Here is a 22,883-nt window from a genome sequence, read left to right as displayed (position 1 = left end):
ATGTTGGCTCCAGTGCTTTCCACAGTTGAGTAAAATTGGCTGGATGTCCTTTGGGAGGTGGACCATTCTTAATACACATGGGAAATTATTGAGCATGAAAAACCCAGCAGCTTTGCAGTTCTTGGCACAAACCAGTGTGCCTGGCACCTACTACCATACCCGTTAAAAGGCACATAGTTTGTCTTGCCCATTCAACCTCTGAATGGCGCACATACACAATGCATGTCTCAATTGTCTCAAGGCTTAACAATCCTAACCTGTCTCCTCCCTTCATTTACACTTATTGAAGTGGATTTAACAAGTGACATCAATAAGGGATCATAGCACCTGGATTCACCTGGTCAGTCTGTCATGGAAAGAGCAGGTTTTCTTAATGTTTTGTACACTCAGTGCATAAAATTGAATGTAGCCTATATTTCCAGGAGACCAGCACCAATAATCAAAATGTACCAGGTGTGTGGTGATTTTTTAAATTGATATCAAAATGTACGGGAACGTGTTCCTTGGAATAGAATGTAGTCAGCTAAAACTGACTACTTACTATTTTAGCATACTACTTACCAAGACATATATTTTCTTAAAACTCCTCAATTCAGTATCAAACTGGCCTCCAGAAAATCACTTGGTTCACACTTCCATTTGAATTTGGTCAATACATTTTATTTACCATTTTGAACAGAGATTACAATTCAATATTTAAATTTTTCAATACTAGGAATTTGTCCTCTGGTCTTTATACATACAGTACATTATGTGTCATGACGTAAATAAATATATATGGAGAAATAAAATACAAAAACAAATAACATATGTAAAGCTTCCAAATATGGAAGAAAATCACCTATAACTGTATTGCGTTGTTTGTAATTTTCTACAAGGAAGCAGTACCACAGAATGGTCTGTAGATATTCACTGCAGGGTCAACACTTCTTTGCAGACCAACATTTCCAGACTTGGCAGGATCAAGGAAGTTTAAGTGACATATCAAATTAAGTGTCAGTCCTTTATCAATTTACACTATATAAAAAAACAACGTACGTGATTTTCATCATGAATAGATATTTGTTCTGTCAGCCATTACAAGGTTATCATATCTGTTAAGGCCAAATAAAATAAAATCAGTTCATGCCTTTCTATTTTGACTTCTGACATCTGGTAAACACTGATCTTCCATAATCTCAGTCATTTTAGAGGATGATTTTTTAAGGCATGATGACTAATGGAAAAATATATCTCTGGTCAATTAAAGGTGATTCTTGCCAAGCCTGCGATGTTATTGCGCTATTTAGGGCCATCAGTAAATGAACGGCGCTAGCGCTGTTTACAAAGAGTCATTTCAGTCAGCTCTCGTCATTGCAGCAGCACAGCTTTTCAGGTCGTGGTCTCCAGACCATGAGGATAACAGAGAAGAAATAGATACAAATGGATCAGGCCTACCTATCCTACTGTAACATGGCTGGAACAGACAGGCACACTTTACAAAACGAAATACATGTACAGTTCCTTTCTATATCAATCTAGCAGGAGTTCTGTACACAATGCAAATGGATATACATAACAATATAATGGATTCTCTAGAGTGTTTTGCCAGCAAAACAGCAATCACTTTCACTCGCAAGAATAACAATGATTGATATGTGTTATTACTGCAGAAGACCTATTATTGCTGGTAAAACTGTATACTCCATTTTCTGTATTTATGATAAAAAATATATTAATGAATCTACAAACATTTATGTCAACACAGTCTCAGGGGGGTAAAAGTGCAGGTATTAGAAGAACAAAGGCAAGAACATTTTGTTCACATAGGGAGTATAAATAGTTAAACATTTAGAGCTTCCTAATATATTACTATGGTTTATGTTAAAGATTCAAGTGGAAAATGTGTTTTTAAAAGGAGTACTTTGTAATTTCTCAAACTGAAATACTGTAGTAAAATGAACAGTACCATTAAAATAGTAAACCAATGCATTATTTGGTAAGATTTGAATTAAATTACTATGCCATGACATGATATGCAGATTTCTTGTAAAATAACATATTCCATGTCTGCTTTCTATGCAGTGGCATTCATTTGCTCTGTTATCAGTATGTGGACGATAATTATCCACCAGTAGAATTTGGTTCAGATGGTACCATAGTACGCTATTTGGTCCAAACAAAATTGTTGAAATTTCATTATCCACTCTGGTGTTTTCCTACTTGTTTGAGATTATTTTGTGGGTGAAAAGATATGCAGCTAACCAAGAGACAGAGTGGATGCTTAGGCAATGCAAATATTTTCTTTACCCTTGTTTCCTCAAGTGCAATCGACCATTCACATAACAAACCGATAACAAATGCATTGTGACTCGGACAGACATGTAAATCTTCAATATATGCAGAAAGATTAGGAAGGCATGGACCTCTCTACAGCTAGCGCCAGGGTCATAAGTCCAAACAGACTGGAAAGTCTGTGGGTTTGATGCAGCCGGCTCTTCTTGCCTAGCTCTGTGGGTACAGTACTGTTCTCACTGCCTTGAAACTTCAGGCACTTCACTCTTATCTCCGACAGTGGTCGTAGTCCACATCGATTTGAGAGAAATGTCCTTTCTCCCTGTAGTACAAAACATAATCTCTGTTTCCCACCTTGGCACACTTTGGATCCGTTTTGGGGTGGGTGAGTAGGTAGGGCCATTGGTGTTGAAGATAAGAGTCCCATGCAATCTACACCCCTCATGCAACAATCCAACAAGATCTGGAGTTTCTGGACCCCCTTTTCATGCCTCTTAGGCATGTCACTCAGGATTTCCATTAGCAGGCCATGCAAACCTCCTAAGCTGCTCTAACAGTGCGTGGTCATTGTCCCAGGCAGTGTCTGTCTGTTCCTATTCCCCCTCTCGACTGTGGAGGGGATGAGGATCGAGGTGGATAGAGGAGTCCTTCACATGAAGCTGTCAGCGGGTCCATAGGAGAAGCCTGGGAAGGCTCCAGCTGCCTCCTTGATGCTGCTAGTCACCAGCAGGCCGTCCGTGTTGCACAGAGATGAGGTCACAGGGAGGTGGGTGAACTCTGGGTCAAAGTGCCTGAGGTCCGTAGGCCCGCTCTGTGAAAGCCAACCAAAGCAGTATATTAGAGACGTGCTCTAAAACACAAGCATCAAATTCACATTTCACACCCATACAGCCTCTAAATATATACATTGCTGTCCTTGGGATCCAGTTTGTGACCATTTCAGTAAAACAAAAATTCTACTTGAAGTGAACAAGAAAAGGTACATTTGTACTTCTCTCACATGTTAACCTGGAAGACTACATGTATACATTGTTGGTAGATGTACTTACCACTGAGGGAATGTAGGGTGGTGTGATGTTCCTTGCCATCAGGTCATCCCAGTTGATAGGTGAAAAGAAGGTGTGGAACTTCAGTTCCATCTAGAGGCAGATAAAAACACTACATCAATCTATTGGTACAGAACAATACTGACACCTTAGTAGTATTTTTTTCGTGTGTTATTCATATAATGTATTTGTTTGTTGAACATGGATTGCTCTTTCTGTCTATGTCTGTGTGTGTGGGTACTTACAAAATCGTCTTTCACTCCCAGCCTCTTAGTGCGGTCCTTTTGCAGGAGCCCCTCCAACAGTTCTCTGCCTGCGTTGGACACGTTGGGCTTCAGTACGAGAGGCTTGTTCAGGATATTGTTGTACATCTCAGCTGTGTTGCGGCTGTAGAAGGGGGGCTATGGAGAGAGATAGCTAAAATCAGTACATGCTACTTGGCCAAACTCCATACACACCACGCACCATGATTGTCAGTGTACTTGTGTGATTCATACTGACATTCCTTATATATAACTGACATTGTGACATACGGTGTCCCACCAGAGTCTATAGAGCTCTGGTCAAATGAAGTGCACTATATAGGGAATTGGGTGCCATTGGGGGTGCATTGATAGTGGTTATCATAACTATTGTAAATGCATTGTGAAAACTGAACCATGAAAGAGATGCTGAAAAGAGCAGTGATCAGTAATGCCTCACCAGTCCATAGAGCATCTCGTAAAGCACGGATCCCAGGCACCACCAATCCACGGTTCGGTCGTACGCCTGCTTCTGCAGCACCTCGGGGGCCAGGTACTCTGGGGTTCCACAGAAGGTGGTGGTGGTCCCAGTGGGCGCCAGGCCCTCTTTGCAAAGGCCAAAGTCTGTCAGGACAATGTGGCCCGCAGAGTCTAGCAGGATATTCTCAGGCTTCAGATCTCTGTGAAGGAGAAGAGAAAGGGAGAGGGTTAGGAAAGTGCAACTCTCCCTATACTTAATGCATTTTTACGCAAAAGGTGGATAAACAGTGTTTACGTGCGTTTACCTTCCTCTAAACCACTGGCCCTTATTCACTGGACCAGACTACACATGTAAAAATATGTCATGTGCTATGACATATAGTCACCACCAGATGGTGGTGTATGATAGGATCTTAGTTCATACCTGTAAACAATATGCAGGGAGTGGAGGTATCCCAGAGCACTGGCAATCTCTGCAGCGTAGAACCTGGCTCTGGGTTCTAGGAACACCCTCTCTCTCTGAAGATGATAAAACAGCTCTCCTCCGTTCACGTAGTCAAGCACAAAGTACAGCTTGTCAGTAGTCTGGAAAGAATAGTGCAGCCCCACCAGGAAAGGATGTTTGATATTCTTCATCAGGACACTTCGCTCCGCCATTATATGCTTTTGCTAGATGAGGGAGTAAGAGGAAGATGAGCATACCACTCACAATGACATCAGTGCAATACTTAAATTAGAGCAACTGAGCGAGCAACTGAGTGGTTGTATGTGTTTGTGGCTATTGCAGCTTGCTTGGAGTATTGACTGTGTGTTTTTATGGTGAAGATCAGTAGAGTAAGACTCACTTCTTTCTTCTTCAAGATGATTTTCTTCTGTAGAACCTTGACGGCGTAATACTCGTTGCTCTCCCTGTGTCGAGCCAGCAGCACCTTCCCAAAGCTCCCTTTGCCAATGATTTTCAGGTAGTCGAAATCACATGGTTTGATCGCCAGCTCTTCAGCTAGTGAGCTTCTGGGGGAGGTCAGTAACATCTAAGAACAGAGGAGGAGAGAAGGAGCTAAGAATGACCATCTTGGCTCTGGATAAAATTATCTATTTTCAGTTCACACTGGTAAATCAAATGGCACCCAATTCCCTATATAGTGCACTACCATAGGGCTCTTTTAAAAACTGGTGCACTATATAAGGAATAGGGTTCCTTTTGGCTAAGTCTGTCCCAGTGGCCAAGGCATGTGTTATGCTGATGCTCACCGGATTTAAGAGCTCAGCATTGTCCAGCTTCTCATTCTGGTTCTCATCGATCTTGAGGAAGTCAACTTCAGAGCTGAGGAATGAACAGAGAATGTTAGAATGGAATCCTCCTTCACTTATGATACACTCATTGCCACTGTGATTTTATAGGGATGAGTGACCTCTCAAAGTTGACAGTGTATTTTATAGAGTGCTTAAATTATAACAGTAGTCTAATACTTAGATTGCCATCACAGGCCAGTATTACGATTCATACTATTTTTCAAAGTTGGACATTGCAGTAAAATGGTGAGTTTTACAGTGATTTAATTGAGTAATTAGATAGAGAACGTTCCATTTGTCATAACTGACCCAAATGAGATACAAACCGGCCAAGACTTTAAATAAGGGTCTCTCCTCTAACTCCTGAGAGACTATTCAGTTGTTGTTGACCTATACACCATGTAGCCTGCAGCACCATTTGAAAAGCAGTTCTAAGCCAGGGGATCAGACATGACTAGCACAAACAGCCCAGAATTTGACTGCTGTAACAACCTAGCACCTGAAGAGGGTATTTCATTTTTGTATATTTTATTGAACCTTTATTTAACTAGGCAAATCAGTTAAGAACAAATTATTATTTACAATGGCAGCCTACTCCGGCCAAATCTGGATGACGCTGGGCCAATTGTGCGCCACCCTATCACGGCCGGATGTGATACAGCCTGGATTCAAACCAGGTACTATAGTGACACCTCTTGCACTGAGATGCAGTGCCTTAGACCGCTGTGCCACTCGGGAGCCCAAGGTGTTTGGGAATTTTCCACTGAGCTAGACCCCCACCTGGCCCCTTTTTAGGCTGTTGCGTACAAACCATATTGTGTGGTGCGCGCTTAATTGAATTACCCGGTTATCCCAGTCAAGGGGACACAGGGGATTTGCAGAAAAGGTGCTTAAGAACTGAAGAGACCATGGCGGGAACACACTTGACATGACATAACTATTCTTGTGCTGGCTTTGCCTGCTTGGCCCCAGATTACTGCTTTGACTCAGAATGTGAATAGTGACGTGCAGATGATTGGATTGGAAACGTACAGTAGCTTACACTGACCTAGGTAGACCTATACAATTATAAATAAAAACATAGACCTAATCTAATGCCATGGGAAGCAGATGAAATGTAGCACAGAGGCCTATTGTGTACGCACCTATCATATATCTCGACTATTTGATAAATATCTATACTTTCAGAAAAGGTCATTTGTCATAATATTATCATATTTCATTGGCAGTTGGTAGCTCATATATAGTATCTAAATATCTCATTTGGCCATACAAGTGCTCCATATAATACTTACTGTTGACACATATGTGGGTTTGACACCAGCCTCGATATGAAGTCGTTAAGTCCAATTTTCCTCTCCTTGATGAAAGCTGCAAATCAGAAATAAGCATTTATGTCAGCGGGCGCCCAGAGAACACAACGTCATAGATTTAACACAGCCCTTCATCAGACCTAAGCTACACCATTGCAGAACTAGGGCCATGGATAGGCCTCTACTATCTGCCTGGGATAACAGTTTACATTTCATCACAGTGCGGTGAACAGTCTAGAAATTATAGCCGTATGCCTATACTAAATCTGTTCAAAACTTTCATTTTAAAATGTTCCAGACGTTCAAAAATGATTTGGAATGGATCCCGTTATAACGCATTATGTGCCAAATTTAGTCGTTATGCAACAAAATATTACTATTCCTTTGGCGAACCCCCGCGTCGCATAGTGAAAAATAACACTCAAAGCCTATATCATAAACATGGACATGAGTAAAGGAGCCACACACCAATAGACTACAGTCCATCTACAAATCATAATCTAAAGAATATTGATGCATACTATTAAACACCACAATGTAGAAGCTAAATTCAAAATAAAATAATTGAATTTAGATTAACAGAAATAACTGCTTAATATGCCTACCAGTGAGCACTGACACAATTCCTCTCATTTTGCAATAAGACAAGTCACATGGAGCCTTGGTAACAGCCATGGTGAATAAAAATATGTATCCACTTGTAAAACAGCGCCAGTAGAAAGCTCCTTTATGGAGAAGACACGCTGTTCGCTCTAGTACCAATTTCTCCACTTCATGCGCACTAGCTACAGAGAGTCCTGCCTGCGAACACGATCAGTTCAAAATACCTATCCAGGGCGCTGGGCGGCAAGGCGTTATATACAGAGCACGTGATTTTAGGAGGAGCGGCATACTGACGTCACGTGGTTACTAAGCAACTGTCAGAGGCAGTGATGTCACGGGATTCCGCAGCTCAATCTCTTGCCTGCAGGAGGCGGGGAATGACAGGAGGCGCGCAGCAGCGCATAGGCGGAGCACGCTAGATTGAACATCGCTCCTCCAACCCCCTTTTCTACCAATGGAAAGATACGGATGGCTGCAATCTCGCTAGAACCGAAAGCATTAAAGGCACTCTGGATAATTTATAATGAAAAATTGAATAACAGGTGCATTGATCCTACACAGATTTCTGTCACCAGCCTCAAAAATACACTGAACAAAAATATAAGCACACAGAACAAAAATATAAACACACTGAACAAAAATATAAACACACAGAACAAAAATATAAACACACAGAACAAAAATATAAACACACAGAACAAAAATATAAGCACACAGAACAAAAATATAAACACACAGAACAAAAATATAAACACACAGAACAAAAATATAAACACACTGAACAAAAATATAAGCACACAGAACAAAAATATAAACACACTGAACAAAAATATAAACACACAGAACAAAAATATAAACACACTGAACAAAAATATAAACACACAGAACAAAAATATAAACACACAGAACAAAAATATAAACACACTGAACAAAAATATAAACACACAGAACAAAAATATAAACACACAGAACCAAAATATAAACACACAGAACAAAAATATAAACACACTGAACAAAAATATAAACACACTGAACAAAAATATAAACACACTGAACAAAAATATAAACACACTGAACAAAAATATAAACACACAGAACAAAAATATAAACACACAGAACAAAAATATAAACACATCATGTTTCATGAGCTAAAATAAATGATCCCATAAATGTTCCACACACACAAAAAGTTTATTTCTCAAAATATGTTGAGCACAAATTTGTTTACATCCCTGTTAGCGAGCATTTCTCCTTTGCCAAGATAATCCATCCACCTGACAGGTGTGGCGTATCAAGAAGCTGAATAAACAGCATGATCATTACACAGGTGCACCTGTGCTGGGGACAATAAAAGGCCACTCTAAAATGTGCAGTTTTGTCACACAACACAATGTGCAATTGGCCAGTGGTGGAAAAAGTACTCAATTGTCATACTTGAGTAAAAGTAAAGATACCTTAATATAAAATGACTCAAGTAAAAGTGAAAGTCGCCCAGTAAAATATTACTTGAGTAAAAGTCTCTAGAAGTATTTGATTTTAAATATACCTAAGTATCAAAAGTAAATGGAATTGCTAAAATATGCCATTGCAAATTCATTATATGAAGCAAACCAGACAGCACAATTGTATTTGTTTGATTTTTATTGAAGGATAGCCAGGGGCACAGTCCAACACATAATTTACAAACAAAGCATTTGTGTTTAGTGAGTCCGCCAGATACGAGGCAGTAGGGATGACCAGGGAGGTTCTCTTGATAAGCGTGCAAATTGGCGCATTTTCTGTCCTGCTAAGCATTCAAAATGTAACGAGTACTTTTGGGTGTCAGAGAAAATGTATGGTGTAAAAAGTACATTATTTTCTTTAGGAATGTAGTAAAGTAAAAGTTGGCAAAAATATAAATAGTAAAGTACAGATTCCCCAAAAAATGACTTAAGTAAAAATACTTTAAAGTACTACTTAAGTACTTTACACCACTGAAATTGGTAGGCTGACTGCAGGAATGTCCACCAGAGCTATTGCCAAATAATTGAATGTTCATTTCTCTACCATAAGCCGCCTCCAACGTAGTTTTAGAGTATTTGGCAGTACGTCCAACCGGCCTCACAACCGCAGACCATGTGTATGGCGTCGTGTGGGTGAGTGGTTTGCTGATGTCAACGTTGTGAAACGAGTGCCCCATTGTGGCGGTGGTGTTATGGTATGGGCTTGTATAAACTATGGACAACAAACACAATTGCATTTTATTGATGGCAATTTGAATGCACAAAAATACCGTGACGAGATCCTGAGGCCCATTTTTGGAGAAAGGCATTTCAAGATTAAACTTTTTAAACTTCTGTAGCCAATTCCCTGTTTGCATCATCAGCAAATATCCAATATGTTCTTATGAAAGGATGGAAGCAAGTCAATGCAAGGAACATTCAAATGCAGGTGAAAATATGCCAACAAAAAAGTGATTTTCTTTTATATTCTGCAAGACATTATATTCTACAATACACCATCAAATCCTAACCCTGGTGTTTACAAAATGGCTTCTCTCCATTTCCCTGACATAAGGCCCAGTTATGGACCTATGCATACAGTGACAGTGCAGATCAAAACATTAAAACAAACCGCAGGATCAAAACAGAGAACTGTCAGGGGTAACTCCTAGGCTATGTCCCAAATGACACCCTATTCCCCACAGAGCAGACTACTTTTGAGCAGGGCCCATAGAGCTCTCGTCAAATGTAGTGAACTATGTAAGGAATAGGGTGCCATTTGGGATGTTTTGCTTGCTCAATGGCATGTGATAGTCATGCATACTTCGAAGGATGTCCCATCTCGGGACTGAATTTGACCGATAGTTCCTACTATATAAGAGGAAGCATGCTGCCAAGCTAAGTACATGAAGAAGCAAAATGGTGTGAAGACAACAGCTAATCGTGTCATGTCAGGTTATGGTAGTATACATTCCCAGCAAAGATCTATTTACACACTGTCAGGATCAGATGGCACGACATTGACACCTGGGTTGTGTCCAAAATGGGGCCCTATTACCTACATTATATTGTGCACAACTGGTCAAAAGTAGTGCACTACAGGGAATAGGGTGCCATTAATGTAATTGTAAAAAATACATACATAAGGGCGCTCCAGCTGGTGAAGACTCCACATGTAATTTAAGAAAATCATCATGGATAACACCAAGCTCAAAAGCCTATTTCCATTGTAGTCCTTTTTTTTGGGGGGGGGGGGGGGGGGGCTGGGGGGGGGCTGGGGGGGGGGGGGGGTTAGGTAGCAGTTGTAGTGGCAACAAACAATGGCAGACAATTGTTGTTTGTTTCATAAAATGAGCTAATTAGTACAGTTCCATTTCATAATAAACAACGACGAACAGGTATATCTCCCTTGTCTCACATACCCCTAATATATAAATCAATTTCTAATATATAAAACAATCAATCCCTAATATATATATATATATATATATATATATATATATATATATATATATATATATATATACAAGACAATCCCAATAGGCACCAAAAGGCAGACCATATGTTATCCCGGGCATTTTCTTCTCACCCTTGTAGTAGTCTTATGACTCACTTTTGAGACATTCCACTATTTAGCCGTTTTTTCAGTGAGAACTTTAAACTGCCTATGGAGGTTATACTTTTCAAATGCTGTTTCATTTTGGACATAACCCTTGTTAGGAGCTTAGGTAGAGGCTATTTCCTGACCTCATCAAGCCCTTATTCACACACATAACCTCATCTCTGTCATGCTAGTGTGATATCAACACTTTAAAGGGAACATTTGTAACCACAAACGATTGAAAACAGCTAGGGAAATTCAAGTTCCCACGCACAGTTGAATCTTTTTCAGTTTTGCTTGACTTTAAAATAATTTAACACAAGTTATTTTGTGCACAAATGCCGGCTCTGCAGAACTGGTTGTGTGTTTGTACTGCAGTAAAGACACCTCGCTTTTGTCATGTGCACGTGTTGTATTTTTTTATTTTTTTTGTAATATATAAACTGAACAAAAATATAAATACAACATGCAACAATTTCATTGATTTTACTGAGTTATGGTTCATATGAGGAAATCAGTCAATTGAAATAAATTCATTAGGGCCTAATCTAGACAGGTAGCTGGGTGGTTAGAGCTTTGGGCCTGTAACTGAAAGGTTGCTGGATTGAATCTCTGAGCTGACAAGATAAAAATATGTTGTTCTGCCCGTGAACAAGGCAGTTAACCTACTGTTCCACAGTAGGTTGTCATTGTAAATAAGTATTTGTTGTTAACTGACTTGCCTAGTTAAATAAAGGTTAAATATAAAATTAATCTATGGATTTCACATGACTGGGAGTACATATATGAATCTGTTGGTCACAGATACCATAAAAAAAAATGGCCTCAGGATCTCGTCACAGTATTTTTGTGCATTCAAATTGCCATCAATAAAATGCAGTTGTGTTTGTTCTCCATAGCTTATACCAGCCCATACCATAACACCACCGCCACAATGGGGCACTCGTTTCACAACGTTAACATCAGCAAACCACTCGCCCACACAAACACCATACACATGATCTGTGGTTGTGAGGCCGGTTGGACGTACATTGGAGGTGGCTTATGGTAGAGAAATGAACATTCAATTCTCTGGAAATAGCGCTGGTGGACATTCCTGTAGTGAATATGTCAACTGCAGTATGCCAGTATGCCAATTGAGATATCTGTGGCATTGTGTTGTGACAACTGCACATTTTAGTGGCCTTTTATTGTCCCCCGCACAAGGTGCACCTGTGTAATAATCATGCTATTTAATAAGCTTCTTGATATGCCACACCTGTCAGGTGGATGGATTATCTTGGCAAAGGAGAAATGCTCACTAACAGGGATGTAAACAAAGTTGTGCATAAAATTTGAGAGAAATAAGATTTTTGTGCATATAGAAAGTGGGACCAACACTTTACATGTTGCATTTTATATTTTTGTTCAATATATACAGTATCAGTCAAAGGTTTGGGCACACCTGGTATACAGAAGATAAAAGACCAAGTCCATATTATGGCAAGAACAGCTCAAATAAGCAAAGAGAAACGAAAGTCCATCATTACTTTAAGACACAAAGGTTAGTCAATCCGGAAAATTTCAAGAACTTTGAAAGTTTCTTCAAGTGCAGTCGCAAAAACCATCAAGCACTATGATGAAACTGGCTCTAATGAGGAACGCCACAGGAAAGGAAGACCCAGAGTTACCTCTGCTGCAGAGGATACATTTATTCGAGTTACCAGCCTCAGAATTTGGCAATTAACTGCACCTCAGATTGCACCTCACAGAGTTCAATAACAGACACATCTCAACATCAACTGTTCAGAGAAGACTGCGTAAATCAGGCCTTCATGGTCAAATTGATGCAAAGAAACCACTACTAAAGGACACCAATAATAAGAAGAGACTTGCTTGGGCCAAGAAATACGAACAATGGACATTAGACCGGTGGAAATCTGGCCTTTAGTTTGATGAGTTCAAATTTGAGATTTATGGTTCCAACTGCTGTATCTTTGTGAGACGCAGTGTAGGTGAACGGATGATCTCCGCATGTGTGGTTCCCACTGTAAAGCATGGAGGAGGAGGTGTGATAGTGACACTGTCAGTGATTTTATTTAGAATTCAAGGAACACTTAACCAGCATGGCTACCACAGCATTCTGCAGCAACATGCCATCCCATCTGGTTTGCACTTAGTGGGATCATTTGTCATTTGTTTTTCAACAGGACAATGACCCAACACACCTCCAGGCTGTGTAAGGGCTATTTGACCAAGAAAGAGAGTGATGGAGTGCTGCATCAGATGACCTGGCCTCCACAATCACCCGACCTCAACCCAATTGAGATGGTTTGGGATGAGTTGGACCGCAGAGTGAAGGAACAGCAGCCAACAAGTGCTCAGCATGAGTGGGAACTCTTGAAGACTGTTGTAAAAGCATTCCAGAAGCTGGTTGAGAGAATGCCAAGAGTGCGCAAAGCTGTCATCAAGGTAAAGGGTGGCTACTTTGAAGAACCTCTCAATTATAATATATACTGTATTTAGATTTTTGTAACACTTTTTTGGTTCCTACATGATTCAATATTTGTTATTTCATATTTTTGATGTCTTCACTATTATTCTACAATGTAGAAAATAGTAAAAAATAAAGAACCTGGAATGAGTAGGTGTGTCCAAACCTTTGACTTGTACTGTATGTCTACAACATATATATTTATTATTTAAAATATATTTTCCTTTATTATTTTCCCTAACCCTACCACCCCTCCCCTAATTAGAGTAAACTAATGGACAAAAACACCTAGACTTCTACTTCCAGTTTATACATACATTTTACGGAAACAGTATATTTTGGATTTCTAATTGCCATATATTTTTCCACTGTGTTGTGTCACAAAAGTTCTGATGTCCATGTATTTTCCAAAATCAAATAATGCTTAGACCCTGCCCATCTGTCATCTACTATAATGCCAGCACGAGGTTTCCTAGTGTGTACGCACATCATTACAATGACCAAAAGAGAGTATCTGGATTACAATGTGTAGATGGGGGAACTCCCTTCCATCCAGGTTTGGCTGCAATCCGATCCTGTTCCTTCTCCTTCTGACAAATTAGTCATTCAAAGCCTGCGTCTTGTGTTCAGTCTGCTTTTGGAGATGCTTTAAGGCAATGTGTGGTGAATCAGAGGTGCTGAATCTACAGTTTAAAAGCTTTGCATGTTTAACAGTCGAAAATGACCTTTCTCTATTTCATTAAACAACACTTCAGTGCCAGCATTGCCACATAACTGCTTTAACGCTTATATTTAGCATCCTCCCAATCCTAAAAAAAAGCCCCTTAATTTGCCACCATCTCTTTGTCTGATTAATGCCAAGCAGACAGGTGGTAGTATAGGCAACATTTCCACTGGTGAATACTACCCATGATGAGTCACTACTCACCAAGGACCCCTGTCCTCGCCAGCAGCGGCTGATAAATGCCTCTGTTAGTACTATCTGTAATAAAACCCAGTCCCCAGCCTGACTGTCTTCTTTTACGTCACTACTTCGCGTTGTCTTGGCTACCTCTCTACGTTCTGCTCCTACGGATGTTTGAGTTTAGTATTTACATCCGAGGCATTGTGTTGCTGGTTCAGGTCCCCATGGTTGCATCCCAAATGGCACCCTATTCCCTTTGTAGTGCACTACTTTTGACCAGGGCCCCCAGTGCACAAAGGGAGTAGGGTTCCATTTGCATCTGTTTTGGATGGATCTGGTGGGAAGGCAGGGCCTGCTGTGCAGTGATGAGTCACACAATCAGCTAGACCCCCACCTGGCTGGTTAATCTGCTGCTACTGCTGGGCTGAAGGAACCACCAGGGGAGGGGGCGCACATCCAGGCCTCCCCCGCACCGCTCCCTCTAGGTGGGTCATGGCTCTGGGGAGGAGTGGGTAGTGGGTGGGGGAGCCAGCCTCTCCCTCTCACTCTGACTGTCTAAGAGAGGGAGGTAGTGTCCAGGACTGTATCCCAAATTGCACTCTATTCTTTACATAGTGCACTACCCTATGTAGGGAATAGGGTTCCATTTGGGATGCAGCCCAGGGCTTTGACGTCCTGCCCCCACAGTTATGCAGCCAGCAGCTCCATTGATTTCCCCCCCTCCACCTGGTGTGAGTCGCCTGGTTGAGTAATGAACCTCCAGTGTAATTCCCTAGAATTTCTCACCTGCTACATCCCATCTCTCTCCACGTCCGTCATTTTTGCCTTTTCTACTGCTTCTCGATTGCCCTTTTTCTCAATTTCCTCGAGAGAATCATCCCACCCCTCCCTCTTCCCTTCTATTGCTCTGTCTCTGTACCTATCCACGTCTGTGCTGTCCATTCTGTCTATGCTCAGGGCACTTTGGCATTACTCAACGTCGACCCACAGAGACTAGAGTACTGGAGGTGTTGGGGTCCTTGAACAATGAACACTGCAGTGCAGCTTCAGGTCCGAGTGAGTAGGAGGGTTAACTCATCATCCCAGCACAATCTGTACGGCAGCATTACGCACAACTCCATTTCCTTCTACAATTCCCAGAAACAGAGATGACTGATATTCAAATCACAGTCAGCTGGGATACGGATATGTGCCTTTGAGTCCCAATGACTCAACATCAACTCAATGGCTAAGAGCCACGGAAGCTCACTTTAGGTGAGAGTTTATGTAACGATTCTGGCGCTATCACCAAGTACTCTACTAGCAACATCCTTCAAGCTTCTACATTGATGTCTAAGCCAACTGTTACATAACTTTAACTTAACCTACTGTACCAGGCCTACCACAACTGCACATTCAAATATTGCTCCCGCTAGTATAATTACTAGTACTTTTCACTAGCTACTGCTACTACTATTCGTTCTAAATTAATATTTAATTTGACCAATGCCAATAGCCATTGTATTATGGGCAAAGCCAAATTCCCCCCTGAGTCTGTTCTCTTAGGTTGTTCCAAATGGCACCCTATTTCATACATAGTGCACTACTTTTGACCAGAGCCCCATGGGCCCTGGTCAAAAGAAGTGCACTAAAAAGGGAAATAGATACAACCCCGCTGGTGCAGCCAGAGCCAGGTGACTACTCTACAACAGGCCTGTCACGCTCTACTGACTTCCACAGCATTACCTAGCTCAATACAGTTCAGTGGATGGTACAGGGGAGCGGCTAGGGATTTTACCACAGAACAACCACTCACATTCATTCAAAATAACAACACAACTCATGTTTACAAGCATCAATAAATGAATCAATGGGGAGTGTTGTGACAAGTTCTCTCTTCAAGATGCTGCTTCCCCCTTCCTTTGTTGGGTCGTTCCACCAATTTTGGTGACTTTTGAGAAATGTAACTTGGTCAAAAAACCTTGTGATTTCACCTAATTTAAAAATGTTGGCATAAAGAGCACATGTTCAACTTAATAAAAAAAGATGTAAAATAAAAACAATACTATATTAAGTGCCAGAGAAAGTAACAGGGTTAACTGTAACAGTAGCAGCCATAAATCCCCTCATGACGGGGAATGGAATCTCATTTTGTGCAACAGGGAGGTGCAATTGAATGCAGGCTTCACAAAAAATAATCAAATTCCTAAAGCATTTCTAACCTGTATATCTATGGGTAACAGCGTTGGCGTATTATACTCGACCCGAAAAGTATTCCAAAAAACACCAGAAAATGGCCAAAAAGAGTAGAACCAGCTAATCTGCTTTGCATAATGATTTGACTATTAGATATTCATTGTTTCTTTTGAAAAAAATATAAAAAAATGAACAGTTTTACCATATTATAACGAGAGTTCAGTTCACGTAACAGTGTTGACCTTACAATGAGGGACAGACTAATCACATGAAATAAATAATAATCTTCAGAAATTACTTTGTCAAGAAAAACGAAATAACTTGGGCTTTACAATGATGTTGAAACTTGGAGAAATGTTGGGGTTAAAGGAATTGACATATTCCTAGAAGTGACACAGGGTTGCCGCATGGACACTTTAGCAAGCCTTCATAAAAATCTGATTTATTGAATAATCCATGCGGTCTATATTAAAAGGCAAGTAATTTAATATAACAGTCTTTTAAAATGCAATATTGGTGGACAATTTCTACTTAAAATATCAAAGAGATGCAAAAGGCACTCTTTTTGTGGAACGACCCTGTTTCTCGCTCACTAATCCATACATGGATGGATCATGATTAAAGATGTGTAAATGGGAATTAAGCAATGAATGAGTGGGTAGCTGGCTGGAATGCACTTACATTCAAAGAACAGAGTGTGTTTAAACAAAGTGTTCTGTCTGTCTGATATTTCCTGTCACATTCTTTTCCCTCGTACATAATCTCAGCTTGTTTAGTGATTATTGGCTGCTCCCTACCACCCAGGTGAGTGATGATTATAAGTGATTATACAGAGTAAAGTGGATTATGTCACCTGTGATGGGACAGATAGAGGTGTGATTGATAGATAGATGGAGCAGGAGGTGATATGAAATCCTGCCTCTCTCCCTGACTAAATTATTTAGAGAGACACCATAAGAAGTAAGTCACGTAAAAAAAGGGAAGGAAAGAGAATCTGAAAGAGATGATGGAACAGACTGAAAGAGAGAAACAAACAGTTGAATGAAGACAATAAGCATGAAAAGTTATATTTAACCAAATTTAAACTCCGCTTGTTCTAGACCTACAACAATGGCCTCAAACATGTCACCCCTGGGATAGGCGTTGCCAGATAAAGCTTATTATCACACAAGAAATGAAAAAGGTTCCTACCTATGAAGGATTTTTTGCCAGTCTTCATGTCCTCTTCTATTTAGGTGCAGTGTTTTTTGTGTATTTGTGTCTGTCTCTCTGTGTGTGTGTGTTTGAAGCAGTAATATTCCAGTGTATGTCTCTGTGTGCGTATGAATGATGTAATCTTGTCTCCAGCTCCTCTCCCTCAGTAATATCCCCCTCTCTATGTCTCTGCAGCACCGTTTGAAAGAATTCGACTCTGCAATTCACAAGACCAGCAAATCCTTTCCTTCATCGCACTTCCCTATCTTTCTCTCTCTCTCGCTCTCTCTCTCTCTGTGTTTCCCTCTCTCCCAGGCAGTATTGGCTGAACTGATGAAACCAAAGAGGCGAAACCAGAGAAGTGTGACGCACCTGTCCCCCTCTCAACCCCCCTTCACCTGTTCCTTTATCTACCAGAGAGCCACAAACAAAACAATAGCAGGTGTCAGGATACGGTTCCCGTGAGTATGGGAGTCCTGCCCGAGGGAACCTAGTCTGCATCCTAAATGCACCCTATTCCCATCACAGTGCACTATTTTTTTTTACCAGGGCCCAGGTCAAAAGTAGTGCACTATATAGGAAATAGGGGGCCATTTGGGACTCAGGCCTGGTCTCTATGACACTAGAGCGCACCTGAGTCACCTGAGCAGTACAACACCAGGATTTTAAGTCCACCTTTAATTGGGGGATATTACGCTAATGATGGTGATGATGATGGTGTCTCCATCCCCCTATAGTATAGTATAGTCTTTCTATTTAAAGTCTCTGAAGTAATCCAGGAAGTAAAGTGATCTATTTAAGAACACTGTTACAGTTCTGATATATTTTACTGCCTGAGGTTGTACGTGAATAGATACAGTAGGACAATGAATGTTGGTCAGGAAACGAGGTCTGCTTCCCAAATGGCAGCCTATTCCCTTCATACGACACTACTTTTGGACCATGCACTGGTCAAAAGTAGTGCACTATGTAGGGAATAGAGTGCCTTTTGGGACACAGACTTAGGTCTGTGGGCACACCTGGCTGCCATTCACTGTAGTTCTATGGTGAGTTCTATGCAACTGGGTCATTGATGCGGTAAGGCCCTATTCAATGAGGAAAACCTCATTGGTAAATAATTATGTTTCTTTGTTAGTGCTGATCTAAGACACTGAATATGTGAAATCATTGTAAACGTGTTGTGAAATGTGATATACAAGCGTATGCAGGCGGTAGGTAGCCCTGCGGTTAAGAACATAACAAAAATATGAAATGTAAATGTTTGCATTATTTAATGTACTGAATATAGTACATAGTATTTGACCATGGTGGATATAAATAGCTTCGTTGAGTGGGCTCTTGTAACAGAATGTAACACTGTGTCCAATACAAGTCCTGGCTAAAACTATTAGGTCCAGTTTCCCGGACACATATATTAAGCCTAAAAATCATGTTCAAAGGAGAGTCACCATTGAAAGTTCTTCTTAGTCTAAGATTAGGCTTAATCTGTGCCTGGAAAACTGGCCATTAGAGAATCATTTAAAAAGTTGAGTTCACACATGGATGTTGCTGACTTTTAGTCTTTCTGTTCACCAAATCCTCTGTGAAAGTTGGAGTCCTTAATGGTTAAACTGCCAGGTCAGTTTGCGACATTACAGCAACAAAGAAGTTACTGCGAACAGCGAACACTGTCTCAGTCATCATTGCACGCACGATAGAAGAACAGTATAAGTACTGCAATTATTTTCTCCCTTGAATGCGCAACGCTCCCTAACTCTGCTTCATCAACAAAACAATAACAATGACCGTGGAGCAGACGGTGGCACTGTTTCCCCTACTTTAAACCAGGATCTGTCTGTCCCTTTTGGACTTTTCTGCGCAATTGATTTGCCTTCCACTTTGCAAATGAGAATGGCAAAGCTGCCCCACCGCTGATAACCGAATAGATTTCTCATCCACTTTGTGAAAGAAAATTGAAATGCATATTACTACTATAACCCTGGAAAGAGAAAGCATTTATATCCCAGGGATAGCAATTGTTTTATTTTATGTCCTTGCTGTAATAGAGGTCCATTTTACATCCCAAATGGCACCCTATGCACTACTTTTGACCCTCTGGTCAAAATGTGTGCACTATATAGGGTAGCATTTGGGACACAAACCCATTCTCAGCCTATATGGAAATAAGATGTGCCGTTCCATGCCATTCAGAAAACAATCATGGCTGCCTTTTTGGTGATTAAACAGGTCATGTAGTACAATGGACTCCATGGCTGTTCAATCCACATTATCTGATGCTTCTGTTCTATGCCTTGACGCATTCTACAACCCATTCATTCATTTCTGCTGTATTGATATCGAGGCAATGGTGGTTATGTCCCGAGTGGCGCAGCGGTCTAAGGCACTGCATCTCAGTGTGTGAGGTGTCACTACAGACCCAGGTTCATTCCCGGACTGTGTCACAACCGTCCGTGATCGGGAGTCCCGTAGGGCGGCACACAATTGGTCCAGCGTCGTCCAGGTTAGGGGAGGGTTTGGCTGGAGGGGGCTTTACTTGGCTCATGCCGCTATAGTGACTCCTTGTGGCAGGCCGGGCGCCTGCAGGCTGACAACGGTCGTCAGTTGAACTGTGTTTCCTCTGACACATTGATGTGGCTGGTTTCCGGTTTAAGCGGGCGGGAGTTAAGAAGCGCAGTTTGGCAGGTCATGTTTTGAAGGTGTAACGGCTGTCGTAGAGAGGTGACCAAAGCGCAGCGTGTTGATTGCTCATGATAAATATTTATTTTAACTCAGAACACTAAAGAAAAAATAACAAAGAGAAAACGAAAGCGCACAGTTCTGTCAGGTACAGAAAACTAAACAGAAGACAACTACCCACCAAACACAGGTGGAAAAAAACCCTACTTAAGTATGATCTCCAATTAGAGACAACGAGGACCAGCTGCCTCTAATTGGAGATCATCCCAAAAAACAACAACATAGAAATAGAAAACTAGAACCCAAACATAGAAATACAAAACATAGAAAAACACAAAACACCCCCTGTCACGCCCTGACCTACTCTACCATAGAAAATAACATCTTACTATGGTCAGGACGTGACAGTATGTCCTGACCCCAAAGGTGCGGACTCCGACCGTACCTAAACACAACAACAAACCCCCCCCAAAAAAACAAAACACAAAAGGGAGGGTAGGGTGGGTAACTCCTGTCTATGGTGGCTCTAGTGCAGTCCACATAACCTTATCCTCCAGCGGATCCTCCAGCAGAGGAGGCGGCTCCGGTTCGGGGCGTAACCACCGCTCCACCCGCTGATCCCTCTGCTTCAGTACCACCGGACCGTGGATCGTCATCGGAGGAACCGGACAGTAGATCATCCCTGGAGGCTCTGTGCCGCAGACCGCCGCTGGAGGTTCTGGGCTGCAGACTGCCGCTGGAGGTTCTGGGCTGCAGACCGCCGCTGGAGGTTCTGGGCTGCAGGCCGCCACTGGAGGTTCTGGGCTGTAGACCGCCGCTGGAGGTTCTGGGCTGCAGACCGCCGCTGGAGGTTCTGGGCTGCAGGCCGTCGCTGAAGGTTCTGGGCTGCAGGCCGTCACTGAAGGTTCCGGGCTGCAGGCCATCTCAGGAGGTTCCGGGCTGCAGGCCGTCTCAGGAGGTTCCGGGCTGCAGGCCGTCTCAGGAGGTTCCGGGCTGCAGGCCGTCTCAGGAGGTTCCGTACTAGGGAGCGTCGTTGGAGGCTCTGGACTGGGGAGCGTCACTGGAGGCTCCGGACTGGACAGCGTCGCTGAAGGCTCCGGACTGGGGACCATCGCTGCAGGCTCCGGACTGGGGACCGTCGCTGGATGCTCCGGACTGGGGACCGTCGCTGGAGGCTCCGGACTGGGGAGCGTTGTTGGAGGCTCCGGACAGGGGACCGTCGCTGTAGGTTCCGGACCGGGGACCGTCGCTGCAGGCTCCGTGCCATGGATCATCACTACAGGTTCCGCGCCATGGATCATCACTGGAGGCTTTGTGCCATGGATCATCACTCAACATAGAAATTGGGGTGAAAAAGGGGGTAAAAGAAAGAAGAAAAAAAAAAAAAATAATAATAATAATAGTGGTTATGTCCAAAATGGCACCCTATTCCCTATTTAATGCACTACTTTAGACCAAGGGCCCTAGTGCACTAAATATGGAATAGGGTGCAATTCGGGACGAACATTGACGCAATACAGCTTCCCTGCCCTGGTGTTGAATCCATGAATTTGAACAAACAGTATCGCTCACAGGCCATTTGTTATTGTAATCATTAAAGCATGCAGATACTTGGAGGTTAGTAAGACTTGTTACATTGGTGTATCTTTTACCTCAGTCTTGTTCATTCCATGGAATTGCATCGAAATAAAAATGTGTTTTTTATTGAAACATTTCAATGTTTGACGAGTTAGTCATCTTATATCTTGAGGGAACTAATATGTTTCATGTAGCAAACACATCTTGTGGGTTCTTTTCAATCCTCTGTACAATCCAAAGCTAACATTTCACAGGGAAAGCAAACATACTAGATATTGGCTGGCTGATTCCATGGAACTTGATAACTGGGCCTGTTTTCACAAAGCATCTCAGAGTAGGAGTACCGATCTAGAATCAGAGGTCCCCCTGTCCATATAATATTACTTATTATGATTTAAAAGGCTAAACGGATCTTTTATCAGCACTCCTACTCAGATACTCTTGATGAATATGGGCCCTGGTGTGTTGTGAGAAAAGGTCAATAGAGAAACAAAACAAACAGAAATTTGGCAAAGGTTGGAAAGTGTGTCAAGCAGCATCTTTTGAAAGATTTTGAATAAACAGATTAGAGTGTTATGTACAACAAGGGGAAAAGTGTGTCACATGTCATCTTTGAATGGATTTGAACACATTGTGATGTTATTTAGAGCAGAGAGGAGTAGGGTTTGAGAGGAGGGGCAAATGAGAGGAGTAGGGTTTGATTCACTCATATAACAATACTTTTACAGTCACCATCCAGCCATTGGAAAATCATTAAGAATGGAAGATGACTAACAAATTGGTGCATTCACCTTAAGTGTTGACACTTCTTCAACAGATTGAATCAAATGTGATTTTTGGCAAGAGATGGCCTCAGCTGGTCATAGCTGGCCTCATCTGTCATTATGTTTGCCTGACTCTGCGATATCCCAGTCACCATCCAGCATTGGGTATCCCAGTCACCATCCAGCATTGGGTATCCCAGTCACCATCCAGCATTGGGAATCCCAGTCATCATCCAGCATTGGGAATCCAGTCACCATCCAGCATTGGGAATCCCAGTCACCATCC

General features: G+C 41.8%; 1 protein-coding gene across 2 annotated transcripts; it reads right to left on the bottom strand.

Moving 5' to 3' along the window:
* Positions 1-638: 638 nt before the first annotated feature.
* On the bottom strand, positions 639-17,875 carry LOC115175621 (serine/threonine-protein kinase Sgk1). 2 transcript variants are annotated; one of them, XM_029735005.1, is made up of 9 exons: positions 17,577-17,875; positions 6,631-6,706; positions 5,294-5,366; positions 4,888-5,073; positions 4,467-4,711; positions 4,023-4,242; positions 3,566-3,721; positions 3,324-3,413; positions 639-3,085 (listed from the first exon to the last, which is right to left on the bottom strand). In XM_029735005.1, exons 1-9 carry the CDS (start codon positions 17,602-17,604, stop codon positions 2,924-2,926), a joined length of 1,236 nt encoding a protein of 411 aa, XP_029590865.1. In that variant the 5' UTR covers positions 17,605-17,875; the 3' UTR covers positions 639-2,923. The 2 variants fall into 2 exon arrangements, with proteins under 2 accessions (XP_029590865.1, XP_029590864.1); XM_029735004.1 differs by lacking the exon at positions 17,577-17,875 and adding an exon at positions 7,254-7,499.
* Between the last annotated feature and the right edge of the window lie 5,008 nt (positions 17,876-22,883).

Source organism: Salmo trutta, chromosome 36, assembly GCF_901001165.1.
Source record: "Salmo trutta chromosome 36, fSalTru1.1, whole genome shotgun sequence".
Taxonomy (NCBI): domain Eukaryota; kingdom Metazoa; phylum Chordata; class Actinopteri; order Salmoniformes; family Salmonidae; genus Salmo; species Salmo trutta.
The sequence above is the reverse complement of the archived record's forward strand: the minus strand, read 5'-3'. Positions and strand labels throughout refer to the sequence as shown.